Genomic DNA, 16,286 nt, shown 5'->3' on the forward strand with positions numbered 1-16,286 from the left:
TAAAGCATTTATTTTGATAACTTTAACAAACAAGAACAAAAATACTTTAAAATGCTTAACGACTACAAAGATAACTCAAAGTTTCTGGGGCCAAGGGGTGGGGTGGGTATCAGCCAGGTGAGGCTGGACTCACCTTCCCAAAGCTGGCGGCATTGACAGGCTGAGTATCATTCTTCTCACAGAAATCCAGGTAATGCATGTAGAGGGCACTGCGGGGAATACAGACGCCCTCCGCAATCTCATAGTTCTCCTCCAGCCTAGGGGGAAAAAAATGTCCAGTGAGTGATAAATGCATCACCTTCCCCAAGCAACAGGGGTTCTTTCTTTCCAGTCCTCTTTTGGAGCTGGACAGACCTCAGAAGTCACTCTCCTCCTACAGATGGGGAAACTGGGACTCAGGAAGACAAAGTGAGCTGTGTAAGGTCACGCATGGAATCAGTGACCTTGCACTAATCAGGATCAGAATCCTGTGCCTTTGGGTATGATCTCAGCCCACTTTTTCAGTCCAAATCCCTAGACCCTCTGCTCCTTACTCTCATTGTCCTTCATGAGTTCTGGCTAGATCAGGTCCCCCCAGACTCCCAAACTCTTCAGGATATTGCAGATAGCCTGCTCTGCCAGGTTTCAAAAACACAACTGTCTGTGGAGCCATTTCTAGTGGGTAGAAGCCAAAGGATGATGATGTCACCATCTTGGAGTGTCTCGGTTGACAAGAGCAGCAAAGAAGGATTGATCGTCTAGGGAAACAGATGCCCAAGTAGAGGTTGTAGAAAGAGCTGGAAAGACACTGATCCTCTGAATGGAGGGAGGATTAGTGTCACAGTAGGGAGGTAAGCCCTTGATTACTTTAGGATCACCTTCTCCTCTGCTGTATAAGGATTAATGACCCTGTAACCAATACCTTCTCAATGAGTACAGTTAGGGGTTCTGTAGGAGAGAGCTCTCTAACTGGATTCAAATCCCAGCCTTGTCACTTGCAAGTTACTTAACCTCATGCCCCAATCTCCCTTTGGAGGTGATGATTTGTAATTGCCTGCTAAGGTAAAGGACTATCAGACCGGATAACACATGACATGCATTTGCGAGGTGCCTATCGCACACATGGCAAATGCCCGGGGGACCTCATCATCTCCATATTTCATCTCCATAAATATCCTAGGCTCCCATCTGTCCACACTCTGGGATATTGGAGATATAAAAGAAAACTAGATAATTTTTTTTTTAAATTTTTGACCCAAACACCCAGAAGTTAGGCATTCAAATGAATCCTGTGCCCACGGTCATAGATACTTTGGAAGGTTAAACACCTCTTCCAGTAAAACGGCTGTGGCACTTGACAATTTGGGAATTTCTCTTTGGACCTTGTCTTCAAAGCCTGGGGCATATACTGTTCAATAACTCACCAACAGAAAAGATTTCTCCTTTGATCATGAATTGGATTTTAGGAATCAACCCCAAGCCATTTGGAACCAAGTCTGGGGGATAAAGTGGCAAATAGTTCTTTCCTCTCAAATTTTTTTTTCTTGGGGGGGGGGAGGAGGGGGGATAAGGCATGACTCTAAAGCAATGAAATAAATGTCCTCAAGTGGCTTCAAACTCTCTCTGAGAGCACTTGCCAAAGAAGTGGTCCGGCACTGTCGTAACTCAAGTGGAATGAGGACACGGCCTCCCAAGGTGCCCACTTGAAAGGGCAGTGCTCATTCAGCTCCTTCCAACATGTGGTTGAAAAAAAATCATTTCAATCATTTCATATTGAAACCCCATGTATGAATGCAACCCTAGGGTCACTAGGGTAAAGAACGAAGCCTAGTGCAGAGTGGTCCCAATCATTTCATCCATTGCCACCTCTTCTGGGAAGGGGAACACTGAGTGACCCCTGATAATTTTCAGAAATGTTCCAGGAGATGGTTTATATATTCCTTTCTAGGTAACCAAATGCACTGAGACTGGATAGTGTCTGAGTTACCTCTGAATCCTTGAAGTCTAGCATATTCCTTGGCACACAATAGGTGCTTAATGAGGGATGCATAGATTGTTTCAGTCATTTACTCATTTGACAAATATTTATTGATCTCTTATCACCTGTGAGGTTTGGGGGACATCATGGTGAGTAAGACAGTCGTTTCTTGCAAATAATGAACAAATTAATGGTAGACAGATGGACAAAGTCATAGTTAATCTATAATTCAACAAATATTTATGGAGTGCCAGGCAGTATCTTGACATTAGGAAGTAGTGGTGAATGAAAGACATGCCTTGTCCTGAAAGGGCTTACGTTCTAGTTTATGTGTCCCCCAAGTACAAATTGGAACTCTACCTGGGTTTCCCTGGGGGAAACAGGTTTCACATAGAAAATAGGTTTCTTAGGATTGTCCCAAGCTTCGGGTCCAGTATGGGTGAAAACCAGCCTTTGAGGTTAGCCTGGACTCCCACCTGCCATTCATAGTATTATTTCTCTATAAACAAGTTCACAGGTCCAAATAACCAGCCTAGGCACAAACTCACAGGGGCCATTGGAATAATGCAGTCTTCACAAACTGGGGTCTCACAGACGTGCTTTGTTTAAACAGTATTGACCCAACTTTTAAAATCCAGGACATTTCACATAAGAATCTGGATTTCTGGCTTCTTGTGAAAAAACAGATCTGGCAACCCCAGGCCCATATTCCCGCATGACAACAATTGGCCGTGGTTAGATGTGCCCTGGAGTTGGCCACAGTCCTCACTCCTCCCTGTTTTTCTTACACCAAGTCTATTTTCTGTTCCTTGCCTGGCTCCGTAAGTACTTGTGTTGGCATAAGGCATGACCTGCGTCCTAGTTCACTTTGCATTTTATTTAGGGAGAATTATACACAAGACATAAGAATATTTAAGTACTGTGAACTCCTGGACTGTAGGTGCAGCTGAAGATGGGAAAACTGTTGTGTAGGTGAGAGTAGATAAAGTTTCATAGAGGGATTGTGGTTGAAATTTTGCAATGACAAATAACAACTGGCATTTGGTGAGCTCTTACTAGGTGCCGGGCACTGGGTAGGCATGACTTCATCCGATCCTCACAAGGCCCATGTGAGGTAGGCATTATATCTGTCTTTCAGATTAGGAAACCAAAGCTCAGAGAGTGTAACTCATTTGCTAATACAGTCAGGAACACAGTCTGTCTGATGTGAAACCTCTGTGGTATTCTGCCATGGGAGTGGGAGGGGGTTCCTGGCAAGAGGAACAGCAAGAATGAGAGATGAAATGTGCCCTGGGCCTTGGATGATGGAGACGGGGGTCTGAATGGGAAGGAGGATTTGTGAAGGAGTATCTAAAAGGAAAGACCCATGCGGGGGGCTATGGAGAATCTTTAAATGCCCCACAAAAGAATATGGCTTGGCATCACATAACTGGCAGTTGGGGATTACTATAAAAATGTTATTTTCAGAAGAAGGCAGTGGAGTGGTATTCAGAGAGGATTAAAAAAGTGACAACAGAGTGTTTTAGACAATTCCTTTACCACTGTGACCAAAGATGTGACAAAATAATTTTAGAGGAGGAAAAGTTTATTTGGCGCTCACGGTTTTAGAGGTCTCAGATCATAGATGGCTGACTCCATTGCTCTAGGCCCAAGATGGGGCAGAACACCATGATGGAAGAGGAAAGCGACTCTGGACACAGCCACCAGGACGCAGAGAGAGAGAGCAAGCTCCACTCACCAGGGCCAAAATATATACCCCAAAGACATGCCTCCAGTGACCCACCTCCTCCAGCCACACCGTACCTATAGTTGACACCCAGTTAATTCCTATCAGCAGATCAATGCACTGATTACGTTAAGGCTCTCATAACCCAATTTGTTTCATTTCTAAACTTTTTTTTACACTCACACATGAGCTTTTGGGGATACCTGATATCTAAACCATAACACAGAGGCAAGAAGACCTGAGTATTTCTGGGAGGCAATAATAATAATGTCATTGATAGCAAAAACAACTACCATTAACTTAAAGTTTAATATGTTCTGTTTGTCAGCAATGGGTCAAAGATAAAAGAACGACAAAAACTAAAAAAACAAAAATAAGAGCAAAAACTCCCCAAGTTTCATAGGTTGCAATTTTTTACTTGAGAGTTTCATTTAGCAATCTCCTTAAAGATGGGTTCTATTTCAACACTTTAGATCATTGTAGTGTGGAACATTTTCCAGTCTAAGGCATAGACATGAACAGCTGGGCAGCTGGAACTTGGTGCATGACGTGCTGTGGGGAGGATGAAAGTATCCCTTTTTGCTTATCTATGCTGATGACTTCCTAAAGTTCATTTCTGTCAGAAGAATCCATGGATGTGTTCAACAAATATGTAATTCAAACCATTCAGAATTCACCTTATGTATGATCCCTTGAAATGACAGAGAGCCAATTCTATTTTTTTTTCTTTAAGCATGGTCAATTTATTCTTTGGCAAATCACTCTGTGCCTCTAAGGTAGGTAGCCAAGATGGACTAGCAAGGGGATGGAAGGATGGATGGATGGATGGGTGGATGGATGGATGGACGGACGGACGGACAAGTGAGACCAGGTAAGAGCTCAGGAAAGACATGATAGGCATGGACTGAAGTAGTGGCTGTGGTGACAGAGATAACACGTAGGGCATGGGACTCCTTCCTGTTTGCAGATGTGGGGAGGGGAGGGAACCAAAGCAAGATCTCAGATTCCCGACAGGGCCAAAGGGGTGAACGGGGCTCCATTATCCATGGTTTAAAATGCCCAAACTGTCAAGCTCTGGGAGGAAAATGCCTTCAAATGTAGTGTCAAAGAGCATGGGTTCCCAGGTAAATACCTGGTTTCTTCATCCATTATTTATTACTTAAGCCCCTGTGTCTGAGTTCCTATTGTTGTTCTTGTGACCCATTTGTTCATTAGATCTGGCCAAGAGATCAAGATTTCAATACAAGATCCTGGTTATAATACTCCACATCAAATGAACCCATAGCAACAACCAACTATTTGAATCCGATGTGTGTAAGTCACAGTTCACATAGGCTGAACTAATTAAGCAGTTACCTGTCAAAGCCCGGGGCCTTCCAAATAATGACATTTCCACCCATGTTTTGTTCTTATCAAAGCTTCTGAGCCTCAGAGTAGCCAGGCGGCTTATGACTATGAAGCATTTTAATAAGCTGTATGAACGAATGGGTGTAATTGACGGGGAAGGGCACCTCTGGGGCTTGATGGGTTTCTACAGGAATAGCATCCTCACACCTTTCCCCAAACCACCTCACAAAATCCAGAGGCCGCGCGTGTGCCGGAGTTGCTAATTGGAATGTCCGCTCCCTGACCAAGGCACAGCAGAGAGAAAGCAGTTAATTACTTCTCTTCATATCTGATGATGAAATCTCCCGTCTGCTTCTTTTAGAGGACATCATTAGTCTGACAGGGTGCACAATGCTCCATTATACCTGGATTTTTTTTTTTTTAATGATCACAAAAAAAAAATTCCTGACTTGTTCCATTTTCTTATCTTCTGCTTAACCACTTGATCATATTTGAATTGAGCCCATCCTATTATGGAGACATAATGGAGCGGGTCTGGAAGCTCGCATGAGTCATGACCTGAGGCGTGTGTTTTTAAAAGCTCATCAGGGCCTTCAGTGTGCGGCCTCCTAGGATGCACAGAGGAAGTTTCACATGGGCATTTGACTACGAAGAATAAATGTTTTGGCTCCCACCATCACGTCCCCCTCTGTCTTCAGGATAAACTTGTGATTTCTCATATATGCACAAAGCTGTATGTTCTCAGCATCCACTCCTCAAGTCCTTGTAGACATGTCTAGAGTGGACATTTTTCTTCTATTTTACCAAAAGTCAATATAAATTTTTCTAAAGCCACTTATCACAGAGATCTGAGACTGTAAACTATGCAAAAGAGATAGACAGAAAAGAGAAAGAAAGAAATGAAGGAAGGAAGAGGAGGAGGAAGGAAGGAAGGGAGGGAGGGAGGGAGGAAGGATCTGCTAAGCAATCAAGACAAGACAAAAGTCTAAGCCCATCAACAGAGGATGGGGTTGTGGCTCAGTGGTGGAGCACTTGCCCAGCATGCACAAGGCCCTGGGTTCAATTCAATCCCCAACTGTGCAACAAAACAACCAGCTCCCTCCTCACATAGCCCAGTGTCTCATCAGGGCCCCTCCAGGGGAACTGGGCCACCTGAAATAATCACACAAGAGACAGAGACCCCTTTTTCTTTGGGGTCCTGTGACAACTCCTCTGACTGTAAGGGTCCACAGAAAGAGAGCAAGCAGGGACGCGCTGAACCCTTTTATTGGGGAGAAGCCATTCAAATGAGGCAAGGAGTCAGGTTTCAGGGGGTTGAGTCTAGCTTCATGATGTCTGCTGTCAGCAGGTGACTGACATCTAGGAAGGCCACATCCAAAGGCACAGCAAGAGAAGGGGACACATAAAGGGCATTTCCATGGAACATTCTATCCCAAACAGGGCAAAGGGTTGATATCACAAAGGAACAGATGAGCATAGCTTAATCCATGGGGCAACACACCTATGTCTGAAGACACGCCCTCAACTTCCTGGACCAGGGCATCGTCCAGGTCACTACGAGATGTAGTGACCGGCTAAAGCCTCTCCACTCCAGGATGGAAGGCGTGAATCATTCAGAGTGGCTCCTCACAGCCCAGCTTCCTTACTGGGCATGTGAAGTCCCCACTATGTGATGTTTGTATTCACTATCACTACCCCTACAAGGTGAGTAAGGTCATTCCCATGATGGAGAAAGAAGTGGAGGGTCAGGGAGAGAAAGAGACTTGCCCAAAGTCACAGGCTGGAGTGTGACCTCAGCTATGATGCCTCCAAAGCTCTTACTGTATGTCAGGGTCTGACAGTCATTTGGTCAGTCAGCATGTATTTATTGAGTATGTACTATGTGCCAGGCACCGCAGAATGCAACTACCAACAAGAAGACACCACTCCTGCCCCCTCCTTTAAGAAGCTGACAATTTCTCCCAAGGAAGGTAGGAACTAAGGAGATAATGCCATCCCACAATAAACACCTACACAGCAGTGGTGTTTAGTTCTGATTAAAGTTAAGGCCAACTCCATACCAGGTCCAAACAAAATGAAACAAAATTTAAAAATCCATTTTAATCAACAATGGCAGTAAAGCTCATGATTAGACAAGCCAATCAAGCATGTTTGGGTGGACCCCAATACTTCTTGCAGGAACTCTGCTGGCCTGGCCTCCTTGGTATTGGAGGTCTTCTTGGGGATCAGGTATTTTCTCCTCTTAAAAAGAGTGAGACTATGACCCTCTGTGCGTTCAGCCTTGGTCTCCTCCTCCTTAAACAGAGGTACTGTCACAGGCCATGCAGTTAACTGTCCACCTAACAACAAACCATTTATGTGATGGTGGCCCCATAAGGTTATGATAGAACCAAACAACTCTATTGCCTAGTGCCCGTCACATACAATTACACACAGTCCATATACTTGATGATATTAAGTGGCCGAGTTACTGATTTACATACTAACTATACTACAGTTTTATCATAATTTTAGAGTGTACTCCTTCTATTCACAAATTTATTGTGAAGCAGCAGGCCCTGTCACATAAGCAGCGGCCTCAAACATCTTGTGTTACTGCGTCTCTTAATGACATCATTTTCGCCTGTGCTTGATTTAATCTTGTGTTATTTTGTTTATCACGTTCTGGGAGCAATAGGCTGCAATTAATATGTATGTATACGTACACATACATGTATGTACACACAGTCACACATGCATACAGCCTAGGCACATAGCTCCACCATCGAGGATTGTGGAGTGCGCTCTGATGCACACGCAGATGCAGTCACCTATCCACGTGGTTCTCAGGATGTAACCCCAGTGTTAAGTGACGCAGGACCATGATACTCCAGCCTGCTCTGCAGGGGCTTCATGGGGATTAAACAAGTTGGCCAGTGGCATCACCTGTGAAAATTTGGATATGAGGTGTCCCTCCCATGTTCAGTGGTAAAATTATCAGATTATGAGAGCTGTGACCTGATCAGTGGATTAATTAATCCATTTGTTGGATCAATAATTTGGATGGATTCCTAGGTGGGATGTGGCTGGAGGAGGTAGGTCACTGGGGGCTGCCCTTGGGGATTAGGGATTATATGTGTCTTGTTCTGGCTTTCTCTCTCTGCCTCCTGGATGTTCTGCCCCATCTTAGGTCCAGATCAATGGAGTTGGCTGACCATGACTGAACCTTTGAAACCATGAGCTCAAAATAAATTATTCCTCTTCTTTTTGGCGGTGGTTATGAGATCGAACCCAGGGCTTGGCCCATGCTAGGCAAGTGCTACATCCACAGCCCTCTAAATTGTTCTTGTCAGATATGATGTTCACAGTGACCCAAGCTGGCTAGCACATTACCTAATGAGCTGGGCACAGCGCAAGGTGTGCTGAACCTGAGGTTTGGCCAATGTGGAGCAAAGGACTAAATCAAAGATTTATTTCTGCTCTTGCAATGACTGAATCTGATCAGAACCCAGAGCAATCTAATCCCTCTCCCAGGTTTGGCTATAGCTTAGTTAGTGTTCTAGAAAGGTCTGGGCTTACCTAGGTTCTGGAATCCTTCTGCTCAGTTTTTGGTTATTCAAGTCCATTATTATTATTGCTATTTTAGAAAAAAACAAACAAACAGCAACCAAAAAAACAAAAAACAAAAAAACTAGGCATTGTCTAAAAGCAGGGTCACAGGTTTTGAGCTGTTGTCGATGCTTCTGAAGGGGCCCAGGCCCAGATCTCTGGTGGCTCCAAGCTGAGCTGCACCTTCCCTACCATAAGCCACCCCTTTGAGCTTCCCTTCCACCCATTCCCTGTCTCTATCCACCTTCACTTCACTTTGCTGTTACAATAGGACCCCAAAGCACATCTGCACATGTGCCCCTCTGCACACTTGGGGCAGGGTCTCTCGATATTGGCATCAAAAAATTGAATCACTGGTGCATACACTTAAAATGATCATGGGCTTGCAAAACTGCCCATCAGATGATTTACCATTTCTTATCTTTACCTGTGGCACAAAATACTATTTTTATTCTAAAAAGAACCGAGCTCTTCAGCAAGCATCTCCGCTCTGAGCCCTGGCGCCCTCACGCGGTCCTGCTCCATTTGCCTTTCCCCCGCTGGAGCACAGCCCCAGCGGGACTCAGTCACCCCTCCTGGCATTGGGTCCCTCTGGTTGTATTCAGAGCTAAAAATGTTTAGCCTTCCTTTTGGGAATCCTGTGGCCTAACTTGTATTCTGAAAGCAAATATTATGTCAGTTAGGTCACTGTTGAGTAAAGAGGCAAGTCAGAAATGCCCGGTCCTGGTGACATCCAAGGAGCGTTGGTCTAGGAGCCATGACCTGGTCTCAGACTACAACCTGCTTCTTCAGCACGGTGCCAGGCCCCATTTCCTACCTATGACCTCTGAGGACATCTTAAAGAAAAACAGTACATTTATTTTGTCTCATATTAATTTGAAATATCGACATCTTGTCAACCACTCAAGGGCCCATTTATATTTTCTCAAAAGAAAAAAAAAAAAGCCTCTCTCCCCACCCCTGCTAAGAAAGTGACACTTTGACATTCTATCCTCTAATTTGGGGGGGAAGCCTCTTTCCTCTTCAAATGGCTGAGAGGAAAACTGTCCCCACCCTGAAGGCACACAGGCATGCCCAGGAAGGGCGTCCTGTGTGTGAGGAAGCCACAGAGGGGAGGGGCGCTGGTGGCAAGCGGGCCAGGAGGGCTGACCAGGCTGCTTTCCATTTTGCAATTCCCTGTGTGAATAGAGGTTATTGTGCGGCTGGGATTCCAGCAGTGCTGACTGTCCCCAGCGAATTGGGATTTACTAACCCTCGTGACCGAGGATGCTGGAAAGTGTTTGGCAGAAGGTATTTGACAATATTTGCCTGTTTTCTGCTGGGAGCTGCCTCCAGATCACGTGGCCATGATTATTTTAGGCTGCCTGGCTGCCGCGTTACTTGTTCTTGGAGGGGGCCTGTCTCCTGGGTGGTGGGGAGGTGGCGAGGCAAGGAGCTGGGAGGAGGAGAAGCAAACAGTCCCAGCCCAACTCCAGAGACAAGCCAAATGTCCCAAGAGCTAGGCCCTATCAGCCTGGCACCAGGGTGCGAGGTCAACGTCCTTCCCTGGACAGCTGCACATGCCCTGGACGGAGATGGGACAATGTGGGTGAAAATATCTCAGAGAACGAGATTCTGTTGTAGAGTGAGGCTCCCAGTTTTGGGGGTTTTTAATTTTTAATTTTTTTATTTTTAAGTACTTTGCACCATGGGTGAAAATATAAAATGGTAAAGTTGTCAATGGGCAGTTGTGCAGCCTCATTAACATTTTAAGTGCTACACACAGCTAGTCGACTGTTTGATGCCAACTCCCCCAGGTGTGCAAGGGGCACATGTGAAGACAATCTTTGGGCTCTATTTGTAATACTAAAAATGAGATTTGGGTACAGCTTAAATGCCTACCCAGAAGGCACTGGAGAATCAGTTCTGCTGCTGTCTCGCATGCAATACTGCATGGCAGTCAAAGTGAGGCCATTCTTCAGGAACTAGCATGGCTGTAACTTCTGCACATTCCTCTAAGGAAGAAAGCAAGCCGTGGCTCTAGAGTAGGATAGGCTGTGGAACACTATGCTCTTTATAACGGAGAAAATACTAAGTTTAAAAAAAAAAAGCACACAGTTCAAAAAGTTCTAGAGGCACATAAATGCACAGGCAAGTTCTATAAACACACAAATGTACACACACGTCACTAGTAACAGGTTGCTTTAATGAAAAGGCTACGAACTGCAAGAAGGGATGGACTTCTTGGACAAGGAAATGTGTCACTTGTGTAAATAAAAGAAAAAACCCATATTTATTGAGTGTACTTATTTCTTGACTTTTTTTTTTCTAAAAAGCTAATAAAATAAAAAGAAAAAAAGGAAGACAAACCAAAGAAGAGATTTTAAATGTAAGCATCTCAGTATTTCCAGGGATACATCAAATCAAGGATATTTCAGTTCAGATTTATCTCTGAGATCCCAGGCAGCCAGAGCAAAAAGGGAACAAACTGTAAATTATACTTTTTCCTTGTGAAAAGGAGGGGGCTTCCAGTTCCTTTTGAGAGAAAGTGTTTATATTTAAATTATATTCTATACATAATTACTCTTGGTCCCATGGCCTCCACCATAGTTTTAAGCATCTCTGTTTCTAACTTCAGAGAAATGTCCTACATTTTCTTCCCACTGTTTAATAGCTCCCCGGCCAACCTCTCCTACCTCATCTGTATCCCTGTCCTTTTAGGCTATGCTCCAGCCACTCAGCCACCTTCCTGTAGATCCTGGAACAAGTGCAGCCTGCCCCCTTCCTGGAAGGAGCAGTGGATGCTGTGGGTGTGCCTGGGTCCCCACTGTTGGGAGGTCATTGCCGAGTCCCTCCCTGGGAGTTAAGCTCAGCAGGATGTAAAGAGAAGCCCAGCTCCCAAGCAACATGCCCCTTGGGGGCCACCTAAGTCCAATGCTTGATGAAGGCTTAAACCCACAGCCTCAGTCAGGGTCACCTCTGAAGGCCATTACTGCCTGGGAATTCCTTGTAGATGTGGCCACTTTTTGTCCTCTGAATAAACCACCTGTTTGCAATGCTGTTGAGTCTGGGGAGCCCAGCGTACAGCAGTAGAATCTATGTCAAAGATATTCCCTGGGTGGCATGCTCCTCTGCCCCCGATTTCCCTGGGGGGGGGGGTGTCAGTGAGGGCATGTCGTACATTTATCCACTGAACTGTCACCCAGAGGGGCCTTCCCATGCTGCTCAACTGAAACAGCCACTGTGATACTGTCCTATGAGCCATTTTGAAGCCTCTGCCCAGAACTCATCTTTAGGGGATACACCCTTATGTATTTATGGTTCAGTCCCTTCTCGGCCTGTCTTACTCACCTCTGTGTTCCCAGAGCCTACAACAGTGCCAGGCAAATAGTAGGTGCTCAGTAAACATTCCTTGAATTAGTTAATGACATAAAATCTATCTTAAACATGCCCTATAAAGGATCTCAGAGGACAATTTGATGTTCTTTGAATACCTTGGTATCTTTTGATGACAATAAGACTAAGAGGTATACATATTCTAATCTGATTTGTCTTGGAAAGCAAATGTTTTACTAGAAAACAAAAAATCCATTGTGACTTGGAGGATGAAATTTCTTCTGGGATAACCTGTGAGTCCCTTTATTTAGAAGGATGGACACCTGGTACAGAATTCTGCACAGTAGGAGTACTGGCTGTGCCAGGGAGGAGCCGAGTCCTGTCCAGGGGGTCCTGGGGGCCTCAGAAGGAAGGGGGCATGCGGAGGAGTTGCAGAGCACCCAGGCAGTGCCAGAGCCCGTCCAAGCCCGTTAACATCCCATTTCCTCATGAGGACTGCACTGAGAGTTAGGTGCCTGTCCCCGTTTCCCAGGTGCGTCCACCCAGGCACAGAGGGTTAAAGACCTTGCCTGAGGCTCCACAGCTGGTAAGTGTCAGAGCTGGAAGCTGAGCCCCGGCCCGGCAGTCCATCCAGAGGCTGCGCCCTCACCGCCTCACTGTTGCCAGGCAGATGTCAGAGAATCACAGAGAACCAGACACAAATGATTCCGTTTTCTTCTGGCCTCTTTCAAATGTTTTATTCTGAAATGTATAGCACCTTGGCTTATTAAAGCAAGAATGTCTGTCCATCTCTGGCATTTCTAGAAGCTCCCATTCCCAAAGTCCTTTGCAAAAATGCCTTATTCTGTGTCCTAGCATTAGGGGAAGGGCAGGGGGTCATTCTATCTGAGATGTAGAATCAAATTTTAAATAAAGCAAAAAGCAGCAAATGCAATGAGATAAGCTTATAGGGACAAATGATGGACACAAGTCAAAGGGCTGGGAAAGCAGCTCTTGAAAGCCACCTTTGCTATTCTTGGGGCAAAACAAGCTATCTGATGAGCCTGGAAGCGGGAGGCCACGTTCCTTTCTGAATGCTTTCTCTAAATGATGCTTCGCTCTCACCTCTGCATGGATTAACTATAAAACAGAATACGATTTTCTCATTAAAGTCCGTCTGCTTACTTTTCTGATCCATCCCTCTTTTCTCTCCCTTTTTTCTTAAGCGTGGGTTTGCAGTTAGAGAGACCTGGCCAGATCCTGCCTCTCCCACTTCATAGCTGTGTGCGTTTTAAGGCATATGATGTAGCTGCCTCAGCTCTGCTTCCTCTTCTGTAAAACGGGCCTAACACACTAACGCCACTGACTGTGAGGAGGAAATGAGGCTCAGGTACGAAGGGCCTGTGTGGAAGCTGGGACATAAGAGATCTGAGTTCCTCGCCCTTCCCACTCCTCTCTCCCTCTCCTTCATTCCTTCAAGCTGGCTGGGCTGCACTACTGAGCGGTAACAGCCTTCACTGCCAAGATCCTCTGAAGGGTGAATTGCAGGCGAAGAGAACTCTGCTGTTTAAAACCACAACATAATTTCCAAGTAAAGCTTTTAGAAGAGAATTTATCTGTAAATATCAAATGTGAGTGCAGCCACTTAAACACCATCCAATATGTCATCAAGGCTAGGAAATTCAAATACCAAAGAGAAAGCAATGCTAGTAGATCATCTTTGTTAATGTTATTAGTGCTAAAATAATTATAATACAATTGTAATTAATTATTAGTTAATCATTTATTATTTCGGGGCTCATTCATCAGGGTAAAAAGACCTCTTATTCTATAATTTGCAGCAAAATAATTAATTATAATAATGGTGGATGGATTAATTAATTAATAATTAATTATAATAATGGATTTTATTGAAATCAATTAATAATATTCATGTAGAATCCAGGTCTTACCAGTGATTTATAATGAAAAAATCTTTCCACAAATAAAATAAATGAGAATTCAAATCTCCAAGTTAGATTTAAGTTAAGCATTTTGCATATACCAGAAAATTAAATAGATTTCCTGTGGGTTATTGCATATCAAATTATCATGACGATGTCAAAACCTCCAAGTGGTGTCCCATCCTGTGTGCGTGAAGGTCTACGTCTCTCTTCACATTTGCTAAGAATGGAAACTTACCATTGCAGAGTGGCGGGAGTGGAGTGGGGCTTGGATGCTCTATTATTTTCTTTTTCCTCATCTGTTAAAGGAAAGATAAAGGAGCTAACTTCAGTAGGAAGCAAAAGGAAAACGTAAAAGGCCTCTCTACTCCCCCGCATTTCAAAAGACAGTGTTTCCCTCCAATGGGGACACTGTGGAACAATATTTTAGCTTTTCCAATATTCATCATACCTTAATACGAAAATAAATAAATAAATAAAAGGAAACTGACTTTTGTAGAAAACTCTTGGTCAATTTTGTTTTTATTTGACAGGCTATGTCAGTCTGAACAGCACCTTCATCCCTGGATGGTGTGGATGTGCTTAACCACTTGCTATTTCTCAAGGGAAGCAGGACTTTGACTCCACGCTGTTGGCCCTAAGAACAAATTGACCTCACTGGCTGCTGTGGATGAGTGTGACCCCCACAAACTCCTGCTGAAACTTAAGCCGCAAGGTGATGGGATTAGGATTTAAGGCCTTTGAGAGGTGATTAGGTCCTGAAGGTGGAGTCGTGGGAATGGGATTAGAGCTCTTAAGAAGTAGACCCCAGAACACTCCCTCACCCCTTCTGCCATGTGAGAACACAGTGAGAAGGCTCCGCCTGTGCACCAGGAAGTGGTTCACCACATCTGCTGGTGCCTTGATCTGGGCTTCCCAGCCTCCAGAACTGTGTGGGGCGAGTTTCTGGGCTTTATAACTCTCCCAGTTTATTGGAATTTTCTCATAGCAAACTGAGCAGACGAAGGTGCTCCCCAATTGCTCTGTGAGACCCCAGTGGAGCAGAGAGGTATGGTGGACAGTGAGAGCACAAGTGTGCACAAGGATCCAGTCGCCATACAATAGCGCAGGGCCCGCAAACTTTTTTTGTGTATGACCAGATAGTAAATATTTCAGAATCTGCAGGCCAAAAGGCAAAATCAATAATGAATATTATGTTGAATTTACAGGATAAGAAAACAAATTTCCACAGAAATTTGATTGACAAAATTCAAAATATAATAATAATCATCACTGAGTGTAATTTTTGTAGTATAGACCTATTACTGAGCAGAATTAAATTATTTCTCTGAGTTGGGATTCAGTTAGTGTTTCTTTTTCTTTTTTTTTTTTTAAGAAAGAGAGAGAGAGAGAGAATTTTAATATTTATTTATTTATTTTTTTAGTTTTCGGCGGACACAACATCTTTGTTTGTATGTGGTGCTGAGGATCGAACCTGGGCCGCACGCACGCCAGGCAAGTGCGCTACCGCTTGAGCCACATCCCCAGCCCAGTTAGTGTTTCTTATTATCAAATAGATTGTAAAAACTTGATAGATTGTAGAAAACTTTCTTAGCTTGAAGCCCTATGAAAACAGGCATCAGGCCAGATTTGGCCCTAGTTTTCTAACCCTCCAATACAACAATATAAACAATAGATTCATCTCTGTCACCCTAAGGGAATTGCTCATGATTTTATCATGGATCAATGGAGAAATACAGTCAGTTTCTTGGCCAACTTCTAATGAACATGACTGTAGGAATGGTCAATATAAAATCATTTCTTGATCTGCAAACTTCAACTAAAGTTAAAGAACAAATAGTCTCAAAAGGAATGATGGTGTCAAAACCTACAAATATGATCACCAAAATTTAATAGAGATATACAAATAAGATCAATGAAATCAATCTCAGTCCTAAAATCTACAAGGAAAAGTATCCATACTAATGGAAATAGTTCAGTATAAAATGGCATATGTTATATAGAACGTTTTTCCTAAAATTTCAATTTAGCTCAATAAGGATGAAATTTATCAATGTTGGTATAATTCTGATTAAAATGTTTGCTCGTAAACAGTGTGGTAGAAGCTAGGGCTGCTTATTCAACAATTATACATACTCACCTTCTTCTTTATTAACATAGCCCTGCTTTGGAGAGGCCCATGAATCCAGAGAGTGACCCTTCTCAATCCTAGAGAGGTGGGTGGATGTGGGCCATTTTAAACCAATCATGATAATTAATCTGTCACCGAGCCACTGATTGGATCTGGTGGGGCATGTGATGTGATGCTGGCCAGTCACAGGTAAGGAGAAGCCCTCTGGATGCTTCGCAGAAAAACAGTTTTCCCTAATTAAGTGGAACGGGTAAGAGACTCTGTCTGGCCTACTTTTGAACATAGCTGCGAGAGGACATA

General features: G+C 44.0%; 1 protein-coding gene across 4 annotated transcripts in view; it reads right to left on the reverse strand.

Moving 5' to 3' along the window:
• Nucleotides 1-16,286, reverse strand: part of Rfx4 (regulatory factor X4) — a 159,078-nt gene that overhangs the window by 95,696 nt on the left and 47,096 nt on the right. For all 4 annotated transcript variants that reach the window (XM_048802632.1, XM_048802628.1, XM_048802640.1 and 1 more), the window contains 2 exons: nt 14,094-14,154; nt 134-257 (listed from right to left, as the gene is read on the reverse strand). In XM_048802632.1, the coding sequence (XP_048658589.1) occupies nt 134-257; nt 14,094-14,154 (185 nt within the window). The remainder of the gene's footprint in view (nt 1-133; nt 258-14,093; nt 14,155-16,286) is intronic.

The sequence above is a fragment of the Marmota marmota genome, unplaced genomic scaffold (assembly GCF_001458135.2).
Source record: "Marmota marmota marmota unplaced genomic scaffold, marMar, whole genome shotgun sequence".
NCBI classification, from domain to species: domain Eukaryota; kingdom Metazoa; phylum Chordata; class Mammalia; order Rodentia; family Sciuridae; genus Marmota; species Marmota marmota.